At 43.7% G+C, this 11,585-nt stretch overlaps 1 protein-coding gene across 1 annotated transcript in view; it reads left to right on the top strand.

Moving 5' to 3' along the window:
- CWF19L2 (CWF19-like 2, cell cycle control (S. pombe)) overlaps window positions 1-11,585 on the top strand; it is a 264,167-nt gene that overhangs the window by 48,168 nt on the left and 204,414 nt on the right. Inside the window, exons 2-4 of the mRNA XM_019525038.1 lie at window positions 2,050-2,160; window positions 6,087-6,203; window positions 7,730-7,840. Of these exons, the coding sequence (XP_019380583.1) occupies window positions 2,050-2,160; window positions 6,087-6,203; window positions 7,730-7,840 (339 nt within the window). The remainder of the gene's footprint in view (window positions 1-2,049; window positions 2,161-6,086; window positions 6,204-7,729; window positions 7,841-11,585) is intronic.

The following is an 11,585-nucleotide window of genomic DNA, read 5'->3' as shown; positions in this document are numbered from 1 at the left end:
ACAAATTCAATTTGTTGAAGTCAGTTCTTCTGAAGTCTAGTGTCTTTTTTGCTGCTTTCCTTCCTTCCTCTCCTTAGGATCTTGAACTCTGTTACTTCATGGTCACTGTCACTGAAGTTAATTTCTGCCTTTTTGCTATAGTGGTGTTTCATTTTAATCATGGAAAAATGTGGATTTGTGGTTACTTTTTAACTAAAAGTTGGGGATTTTTTTAAATCGGAGAAAACCAGGTTCCCTGGTAATAAGCCTTTCTTCCTCCAGATTCTTGCAAATGGACTTCCTTAGGATATACTCCAGTAACTTTCTGGGTATTGAGGTGAGGGTAGCTGGTCCGTAGTTTCCTAGGTCCTCCTTTTTGCCTTTTTTAAAGAGCGGTATTACACTGGCCTTTTTCCAGTCCTCTGGTACCTTGCCCATCTCCCGTGACTTCATGAAGATCATTGCCAAGGTCTCTGACATCACCTCTGCCAGTCCTTCAGGACCCTGGTATGAAGTTCCTTAGGCCCTGCTGATTTGAATTAATTCAGACCCATCAAAAGCTCTCTGACTGTCTCTTTAGTTACCTCATCCCTCATCTTGTCCTCTTCCTTATGCATATATTCTTTGTTAGCTGTCTGTTTGCAGCTTACCATATTTACTTGAGTTCAGGATGACTTCAAATTTAAGATGACCCCCTCAATAATTAGATTCTATTAATGGAAAGTTACTAATTTGTTATAAGTTTCCATGTACGGAATCTACTTAGAGGAAGTTAGTCTTCAATTCATTTCCACCCCCATACCCGCATGCGCCTTGCTTGGCTGCCTTCATGCCATGTGCCTGCCCTCCCCCCCGCTCCCTCCCAGCATATCCCCCACTCCCTTGCCCCATCTGCAACCTGCCCCCCAAAGCCAGAGCTGGGCCCAAAGCCAAAGATGAGCCACTGCTTTTCCTGGGCCAGTAATTGAATCCAAGACAAGGTTTTTTTTTTTTCCCCCAGTGCTGATTGGGATGGGGTGTGGATGGATGGGCCTTAACTTGGAGTCAAGTAAATTTGGTAATTTGTTTGTGAAGACTGAGGCAAAGTACCTGTTGAATAGTGTTTCAGCAAACCTATAGAACCTCTTCTTGTCTCTAACCTCCTATGCCAAGTACAGCTAATGCCTTCCTGATGTTTGTCCCTGCAGGCTCTTGTTATTTCCTGGTATATTTCCTTGGTGACCTGGCCGTTTTTTCTATTGCCCATCTGCTTTCTTGTTGTACTTGAGGCATCCTAGAAGTTCCTTGTGCTTCCATCAGGTCAGGTCAATCTAATCTTCAGCCTGAAAAGGTTGTCAACCCATGTCTAAAATAATTCAAGTAGGTAATGCTGCCTTTTCATTTTGGGTTACGTCAGAAAAAGAAACTGCCCCATGGAAGGCAGCATAATTATTTTTGTAATGATCCGTGTGACTATTTCAACTCTTGGTTCTGTATGGAGAACTAATATCTGACTTAGGTTAATAGCCTGAAGCAAAAGGGGGAGGACTTTGAGTTGGTCATGTAATCTCATGATTTATCTTGGGCCTCTGTGTTGATTACACTACTGTATATATTATTGGTTTCTGAAGAAATTGTATTTCAATTAAAAAAGGAAAAACAAAGGTGGGGAGATGAAGTTTGGGGAGACCTGGAGATCAAATTAGTCTTTTGCTTTTTGGTCTAATTCTTACAAAATAGGTTTAAATAGTAAAGGTTCGACTCTAAAAGGTTTCCCTCTGAAGCTTGTTCTGGATAATACTCATAATGAAAAGGTGAAATGGGGTGACATACAGGATAAGGCTTAGGTCATCAGATATGTTCAGATTTATGCTACATCTTGTCTTTGAAAAGTTCTATTTTTCTTAGCAGTAAGCAACTTTGTAGAAATGCTTCTGCAGCAATATAGCATAATATGAGAATATGGCATTCTACCCAGGTTTCAACATATATGGTGCTTTGTTTTTGGTTTGGGATACTTGAGGTATGTTATGGCGAAAATCTGTTATTCCTCTTAATTTCCACCCTTTCTTGACCCTAAATTCTGTTTAGGCCAAAGCGGATTATGAGAAAGAAGAGAGATGCAAAGAACTCAAGCGACTGCGTGGTGAGGACACATGGATGCTGGATGATGTGAATAAACGGGTGGAGGAACTGGAAAAGGTGATGGAGAAGTAAATGATTGAGTTTGCCTGTTAGTTTTCTGTTATTGTCTGGTAAACCAAAAGATTTGGAGCCTTTGAAAGTTATTTTAGAAAGGAATCTCTGAAGAGTCTATGCCTCGGAACTAACGTTGGCAAAATCTAAATAGAAATATAATATGGAGTATTGGGCCAGATAAGCATTTCTTTAGCTCAGTTTGACTCTTAATTCCTTCCATATAAAAATAGTGGCTGGGACATATGTTGCTTGTAGTATTCAGTAAGATATGCAACAATGAGAGTACATTTCTAATTTTCAAAGGCACCAACTACAGCCAGCAGAAGTACACAGCCACTTTACAGTCCCTGTTATTCCTTCCTGGCATAGTCTTGGCCCACCAGAAACCTATAGGAAGGTAAGTGAGATGGAACCTATCATCTCTCCAAGCATGCCCCAGACTGGGAAGTGCAGATGGTAATGGTATTTCAAAATGGAGAAAAGTAGTATTTTTACCGTTGCTAGCATAGAGACAAGTATTGAGACCAGAAGTACTTGTGCTGTCTCTCTGTTCCTGCAACACTTAAAGCATCTTGATCTTTGTGGACATAAATTTTATCAGCTGCTGAAGATCTGCAAACTTTGAGTGAAGCAAAAGAGGGTGGGTAAGGAAATATTTGTTGACTTGTAAATGAACATCTGCAGAAGGTTTCTTTCACCGTAGAGAGAAGCTGTCCAGGGACCATTGAATGTAGAAGGGAATGGCTGGAAAAAATGTGCAGGAAAGGCTGCTGAAAACAGTGAAGAATCATATAGTTACGTTGGAGACAACCTGGGGCTGTATTTATGACTAGCTCCCCTCCCCTTGCAAATCACTTCATGTCCTGAGCCCTGAAGAAAACGCACGGTAATGGGGGGGGAGGGGTGCAGTGCATAGAGGTCACTTTCAGTCCTCCAAAAGTAAGACCCTTCCCTTGGCACACCAGCTTCAGGACTGACCCCCATCCCCATCTATTCATGTTTTTGAGACCAGCCAGAACAGACACGTATGGCACTTTAGGTATGTTCTGTCTGGGCTTTAGTTTATATTTCTACCTTGACTTGATGGTGATTTTTATTATGGAAAAACCTGGCTGTGAAATTTGAGGGACATCTCCCCCTAAACATCAATTCCCATTCAGATGTCTACACAAATCTTCTCTTGGTTACAAAATATAAATTCTCCATGTGCTTTCTCTGGCTTCAGAGTAGGAGGACTGTGCATCTTGACCCTGGGTTTTTCTGACCAAATGGGAAGTATTTTTCCTGGCTGTTTGAACATCAGGGAATCTGTGGTCTTGTCTCAGCCTTGGAAAAATATTCTCTCTGCTCTTGCAGATGTCATGCAAGACATGGCAAACACTTACTACGTAGTGAGGTAGACATGACTCACAAGAAGCCTGCACCTTTCTTTCATTCTCCTAAATATATGCTGTATCATTATCCTGCAGCTATTTACATACAGTTAATAAAAACTCCTTTCTGTTATCTAGTTATTCAGGAAAACTTACATCTTGGTTTTCAGACAAGTGGCCTTTTGTCATTCCTGAAATTCTGCTGCCATAGTATTGCTCTTCTTTTTCCTGCCAGCTGGTAATAGTTTACTGAGCTCAAAAGTTGCAGTCTAGCAAGAGAATTTGCTTCAGGAAAATGTCTTGCAGAAATAACTACTTGACCTCATCCTTTACCTATATCACTGGGGGATCACTGGCGCTGCCATACAGTGTCATCTGGTCATGTGACCATCAATAGTTCTGGAACAGTCTATATATATTAATGATTGTCGGGGTTGTGGCACTTAGCAGTATTCTCTTCATGCTTCCTGACAGTAATTTGAAAATGTTGCTGGTTTACAAAACGTCAAGGAATTATGGGAAGCCAAAAGAAAAATCCTTGAAGTTGACTAGCTTGACCCCAAGTCTCAGAATTTCTAGGAGGCTTTGCACAATGTAGCAAGAGTAATAGAAAATGAGGGTTGGAAGGGACCTCTGGAGGTCATCTAGTCCAACCCCCTGCTCAAAGCAGGACCATCCTCAAATAGGTCGTCATAGCCAAGGGTTTGTTTAGCTGGATCTTGAAAACCTCCAATGATGGAGATTCCACCACCTCTCTGGGTAACCTGTTCCAGTGCTTTACTATTTTCCTAGTGAAAGAGTTAATATCTAACCTAAATTTCTGTTCTGCAACTTGAGACCATTGCTCCTTGTTCTGTTATCTGCCACCCCTGAGAACAGTCTAGCTCAGAGGTGGGCAAAATAGGCCCATAGGCCGGATCCGGCCTGTGGCAGGTCCCTCAGTCCCACCTGGCCCAGGCACCATCCAGCCATGCTGCATCCTGCTGCTCCCTGGGCATGCACTGGGGCTGAGGCAGCTCCACAGTTAGACTGCCTTTCTAGGCACCTCAGGCAGTGGCAGCTCCTTCCAGCTGCTGCTGCTGCTGGCCCCAGCCCTGTGGTACCAGCGGGGACCCGTGTTGTACAGCCCTGACCCTGTGTGCTCCACACCTGCTCTGAGCTTGCCCGCCCAGGCTCAGCAGCGGTGGCATGGGACAAAAGTTTGCTCAGTGCAGGAGAAAAGCAGCCCCTTCTCCTCTTACTGCTAGTCATTCAGGTTGCAGCCACCCAGAGCCCACACTGCACCAGACTGGGCTGCATCTCTGCAACCGTCACCGCCGCCTCTGGGTTGCCCAGTGGTAGCAGTGCAGTGTAGAGCAGACGCAGGGCATCCCTCCATGGCGCAGGCTCTAGGAGGCCGCAGCAGGAACCACTGGTAGCTGGAGGGGTAGGGGTTGGTTTCCCCCTGCACTTTTGTTCTGTGCTGCTGCTGCTGAGCCTGGGTGGATGAGTGCGGGGTGCACAGGGTCAGGGCTGTGCAGTGTGGGTCCCTGCCGGTACTGTGGGGCTGGGGCCAGTAGTGGCAGTAGCCGGAAGGAGCCACTGCTGCCTAAAAAGGCAGTTCAGCTGCGGAGCCGCCCCAGCCCCGCTGTGTGCCTGGGGTGGCAGGATGTTCCACGGCTCGGTGGTGCCGAGCAGGTGTGGGGGAGGCTGGGTCGGGGCTTTGCCTGGGTTCTGGCTGATCCACTTTGGTAGGGGTGAGTCTGGAGCAGGTGCAGGGCACACTGGGACTGTGTGCTGTTGGCAGTGGTGGGGATCTGCTGCAGGGTGTTTGGGCTCTGGGCTGTTGCAGGGTGGGGGGGCTGACCAGCTTAGCGGGGCTCCCATACACACTGTACCATACCAAGAAACCCTCCCCTGCACAACCACACACAATTACACACCCCACAAACACTGCACCCACTCACACCATCCACAAACCTCACACCCCTCACCACTCCCCCACCCCCCAGAAACCCTTCTGTGCCTCTGGGGGGAGCCCTGCTCACTGCTAGGCTCACACACCAATCACATATACCCCTTCCCCTCCACACACCCCACAGCCTCCCACAAACCGCCCATACCCACCGGCATCCACACTCACCCCCACACTCTCCCCTACACCCCATATACACACATCCACCCACCCACCCACACACATGCACCTAGAGTCCCCCACCCACCCATATCCTCCACCACAAAAAGCAAAGAGTTGTGCAGATGCAGAGATTCACAAAGAAAATATAGCTGAAGTTAGAATAAACTAAGTGTGTCTTTAGGTATAATTATTCTGCTTTGATTATATGTTCAGAAAAAAAGTGTCCAATGTTGAAGAATATGTTCTGAAAAACATTCCCTATCTTAGTGAGAGACAGTTAGAAGGAATGTGAGAAGGAATATGATAAAAGAGAAATAAAAGTATGCAGCAGTGGCCAGTTATGTACACAGTTGATTTTTGTTATGTGATTTGATAGGTAGACATTGGTCTTTCTTATACTTTTTAGTTTGGTTTATCTCATAAATGCTTGACTTATGCAGGAACATTCTGTGGAGAAAAAGAAAAAAAAGGATAAACATTCAAGAAAACCTAAAAAAGAGAAGAAAAGCAAAAAGCAAAAAATTGAAAAAGAAGATGAGTCATCTGATAGCTCTTCAGTAAGTAATAAACTTAAGCTACTAGCTTGAGAGGCTTATTTAAAAAAAAGAAACAAAAAGCTTTTATAGCTAGCATGCATGGAAAGAAGTTATCACTAACATTGAGGCTTGTTATTTATTTTTGCTGAAGAATGGCATTACGTGTTAACAGTAATAGTTCTGCTGCTATAAAATTTCATTAATTTAAAAGGTGTCATCATTTGAATTTCTCCTTCTCATTGTGTAATGCTACCTGTAACTGTAAGGCCCCTGGCAGACATTCAGTGAAGGCAGTGGGATCTGTTGTGGGATCCCCGCAATCATGCTTCCTGCCATGCCGCACATGTGTGTCAAGAGGCATGATTATGGGATCCAGCATCAGATCCCATTACATTTTTCTTTGCTAGTTCAGGGGCAGCCCAGGATTGTGATTCCAGGTTCCCTCTACATTGGCAAGTAACAAGCTCCCATGGGTAGGGGCCTGTTAGCTGATGGAGCTCTCAGTTACAGGTATGCAACATGCACTCCTATGGCTGGGAGCCCCATCAGCTGATCCGGACTCCCAGCCATGGGAATGCACTACGTGCTTCTGCAGTTGGTTGTCCCCAGCTGATCCAGAGTTCGTAATTGTATTAATGTGTGGCTGGGTAACAACTTAAGATGCAATTCACTAGTTAATCACATCTTCAGTATAATGTGTACCAGGGGCCTAAGAAACTAATAGTTTTACAACATTTCTGTTCTTGAAATGAGTGAGTGTTCAGTAGAATGAAACTCTTTTTGCAGGAGCAAATATCTGAAGTTGAGCCATGTGGTTTTCCTTCTTTTTTTCTCTTGACCTATGGGTAATAATTGTAACCACAAATTGTTCCCGTGTTTCCTGTGGGAAGCATCAAAAGCCATAAATTGCATCACTAAGTCCCAAGAAGCAGCACACTCCTGACTATTACCTTTGATCCAAAGTCTCCTGTTCCCATGACAGGTTTCTATAAATAGCAGAGAAAGTTATCAGCAGAGGCAGCTGGTACAAGAGCAAAATCTCTGCACTCTAGAAAACTCTTTCTCTCTCAGACACATTTACCCATTCAGTGTGACAAGGGTGATACAAATGTGATAATGAGACTATTAAAATGTACACAGTAGATATAGGATGTAAACTATCTACTTTAGTACCTGCAAGTCTTGAAAAATAACGCAGAAATGTTTTGTTCACTGATTTTAAAATTACATTTATTTCTATTGTAGTTCCATAAAACCAGAAGCAGGTGTTTCTTGTTTGTTTCCAAGCATTACTAGAGCAGCTTCGATGCTTTAGTGAACTGCCTTATATTTCTCTTTGCATTAAAACATAATATTTTTCAACTTCTGTAATGTTGTAGGGAGAAACTTACTTGTTATTTGATATGGTTACATCAACTAATTCACTTCAGTAAATTTTTCTTGGCAATAGTGTGTTTTTGATCAATTTATAATGGCTTCATAAGGTTTGTTTTTCATTCGCTGATAACACTTTACTTTTCCTCAACTAACCACACTATTATTCTTAGAGTTCTTCATTTGATTGGGTTGAGTTGAATGCATCACAGTCATCCAGTGCAGAAAAGACCTGGAAAATCAGTACAGAGCAGTTGGATACTTCAGAAAATCCTGCCTTACAGGTAAGCAGCCCTGTACCATACATACCTGAATCCAAGAGGCTTTTGAATTTAAGACAACCACCCTCAAAAATTAGATTATATAGAAGATAAATAATTGTTCTATTTTTCCATGTATAGAATTAAATTAGTGGAAGATCATCTGAACTCTGTCCCCTGAGTGCTGTGGTGAGGAAAGCAGTGGAGGCCGGGGGGGCAGACTCTTGGCCTTGCCCTCTGTGCCTGTCCCCCGCACCCCTTGTTCCCCTGTTCCCCATGTGCCCTATGCTCTTTGCCCCCATACTTCTTGTCCTTTTCCCCCCTGTGCCTATGCCTGACTCTTGCTGCCTGTCCTGCCCCTGGTGCCTGCTCCCTTGCTCCCCTGTGTCTGACACAGGCACAAGGGGGCAAGGGAGCAGGCACCAGAGGTAGGACAGGGAGAAGGGACAAGGGGCATGGGGGCAGGGAACACAGGGAGCATGGCAGGGGCAGGGAGGAAAGGAGTGAGGGGCTGGGCAGGCAGGGAGGGTGAGGCCACGGTCTGATTTTCCAGGTCTTAAATGCATTCCTCCAAGTATAGGCTTAATGCTATAGCTCTCGTCACCCACTGCTATTCTAGGTAATAATCAGATTTATGCTGTTCAAAAATCTTATGTTTTGTGCTGCTATGGTATATCATGAGCTCCACCCCTAGCTACTAGCACCATTTTCTACCCTTCCCTCCCTCTTGTGTCCCCTGCACACCCTGTACCTCCCTAGTCTCCTATAGCATTTCTACATTTATGTTTCTTTTTTCTTCTGGCTGCTCAATAGACAATACTTGACAATTTACAGGAACTTACCTGTAAGTATGGTGCTTGTGCCTGCATCTGACTGTCTGCATACAGGTGACTGAATAAATTCTACATTGGGCAGGTCTATTCTTTACTTACAAATTGTAAGGCATATTTTTTAGATTTCTGCTTTAGCCAAGGTCGTTTGCTTCCTTGCCAAAATTCTAGGTGGTCTCTGAATTGATATACTAGTTCATTGTCATATTGGGAGTTCAGGTGGTGATATTTTGAGGATTTTTCCAATTTCTGGACTCCCTAAGGATTAGTAAAATGATCACATAACTTTTTCCTTGACACATTCTAATGACTTAGAGATGATAATATGTTTTAGGGGGTTTTATACTTCTTTTTTTTTTTTTTTAAAGGGAGTTGACTTCATGAAGGCCTCTGAATCACAAATGTTCTTTACAACTTTTTTTGGAAGAGCAGAATGTTGCAATCCCAATGCAAAGACCTTTTGTTGGTAATGGGCATTTGTGCTCCATAAGAACATTGAATTTTGTATAGCATTTCTTTCACAGAGGCTCACTTAGACTGTTGCAAACTGGTGGGATCCTTGTAAACAGCTCCCCTTTCTGTTTCTTCTCTTTATCCCAAATTTCCTTTAGGTAGAGTATTTTCTGCTTTACGTGTGTGGATTTGTCCCACTTGTCATCTAGCAGGTTTGGTTTTAAATAACTGAAAGAGAGTGTGGCATGTTCAGATTACGGTTTGAGGCTTGAAACTTCAATGATCATAAATTAATACCATTTCGTCTTTGTTGTACAATGCTTGTTCATGCTTTCAAGAACAGAATATTCTTCCCTTTGTTGCTAGAATATACACCGAGGCATTACAAATTTTTGTTTTGATGGATTAGTCTCATATATCATGCATCATATTGCTTTCTTTTGATGATTCCAAATGCATTTGCGTTCTTTGTACTGTTGTGTGTTCTCTGCATGTGGTAGTACAGGGGGGAATATGACTACCTGCTAGGAGTTACCTGTTTCCACTTGTTTTTCTATTTGACTGTTTCAAGTTATTTACGCTACTTTTTTTTTCTTGAGATGCTACTTCTGATTTTTAAAATGGCTTTCATATGGCCCTTGCTTTTGTAAAAGCAGTTTTATCCCTGCAGGTGTGGATACAGTTCACAGAACATGCAGATCTATCTTCTTAATTTGTGAACACATTTAAGTTACCTAGGTTTCTAAGAGTGAAGAACTGTACTCTATGACTAATTGCAGACTTTGTGCTTGCTAAATTATACTCAAGGGATCATAAAACCAAATGTAGTAGAAATCATTAATTGTTAGATAGTTTTAGAAAAAAATGACATGTACATCGTTCTCTCAGATCAAATGTATACCTTGAACAATGTTCAGTGATGAAAGAAATCTGTAGTCCAGTATTAACACTAAATTTGCATGCACCCATACATTTGCTAGTTCATATATAGTACTTAGAATATACATCTGAAATGGTCAAAAAAGTTTGTAAGTCTGAATATGCAGTGAATTTTAATGATTAAAGATGGCAAGGTTCTTTGTGTAGATGTGATATCTTTTATTAGACCAATTGAGTAGTTGGAAAAAAGTTCTGTGCAAGCTTTCGGACACAAGCATCCTTCTTCAGGCATAGGAAGTCTCTGCAGTTCTGAAACTCCAAGGAATGAAAGAAGCTAAAAATGTGGCAGGATGTCAGTGAGAATGTAAATAGGTGGAAATTAGAAAAACTATAGGTGGAAGGGGGAAAGTAAGGCAGGGGGAAACCAAAGTAAGGCGGGGGGAAACTGAAGTAAGTAGGGAGATTCTACTGTAGTAGTTTTCCAAGGTAGAAAATAGCCTGTCTGTGAAAAAGTAAATAGATGCAAATTAGGAAAACAAGGGGTAGAAAAGGAAGGTGGGATTCATAAATCTACTGGATACAAAAATTCATGGAGTCAATAAAGACATTGGATTTATGACACATTACGAACCTGCCTGACATCTGATTCACCAGGTACCTGCCAGATCTCATATTGTACCCTGTTGCAGGGCACTAAGGTGCCTGCTCCGTTAAGAGCAGAAACTGCCTAAGGAGAGGGTCCTAAGAGCCAGACAGAAACCCCACAGGTTCAGGTTATTATGGCAGGAGGCTAACAAAGGAATTAGCCTGCACCTGCACCTGGTCAGCTGACTGGAAGAAGGCAAGGCCCTGGGCACATATAAAACCCAGGGCTGGGACTAGCAGGAGTTAATTCTTTGGCAGCAGCCAGGGGAGGGAGCCTCCTGGGAAGAATTGTCCAGGGATGCTGGTGGCTGCCTGATATGCTGATATAGGCCTAATGGGGCTTCAGGAGCTGACCAGGTACCCTGGCCTACAAAGCACTTAGTGCTGGGGGGAAGTTTGACTTTTTAAAAGGGACAGAGTTCACCCTGACCTGCTTGTATTATGTTATAGCCCAGGGGCTCATATTTTCATTGCTGTTAATAAACTGGTGGACCAGGCTAAGGCTGTTGGGGGATGAGGAGGCCTCACTGGGGGCCCACTACAGTGTGGCGACCCCAGTGCCAGGGGAGCGCAGTGACAAAGGGGGTGAGCAGAGCCCAGTGCCAGTGTGGGTGCAGAGACAGGGCTGTGGAGAGCTGGGTGATGGCAGGAGGCCGAGCTATAGCAAGGCACCAGAGAGGCAATGTTTAAATACCATCTGCGAGGCTTGGGGCATGGTAAAGGGGTAGTTTTGGAGCCACGCATCTAGCCCATAAGGCTTAGGATGTCCCGTGAGGCACCCATTTTGAACAAGACCAAAAAGGGGTCCAAGAACCCACAAGGTACAGTGGAGTCCATCGGGACTGAGTTCAAACACAAACTCAAGTGCAGCCTCCCTATTTACCAACAAGATGTGGCAGGCAAGAAAAAGGGTGCCTGTTGGGCAAGATTGGCATGGTCATGGAGCCCTAGGGATGTCATGG

Source organism: Gavialis gangeticus, unplaced genomic scaffold (genome assembly GCF_001723915.1).
Source record: "Gavialis gangeticus isolate Ggan-Ray unplaced genomic scaffold, GavGan_comp1, whole genome shotgun sequence".
Classification (NCBI taxonomy): domain Eukaryota; kingdom Metazoa; phylum Chordata; order Crocodylia; family Gavialidae; genus Gavialis; species Gavialis gangeticus.
The sequence above is the reverse complement of the archived record's forward strand: the minus strand, read 5'-3'. Positions and strand labels throughout refer to the sequence as shown.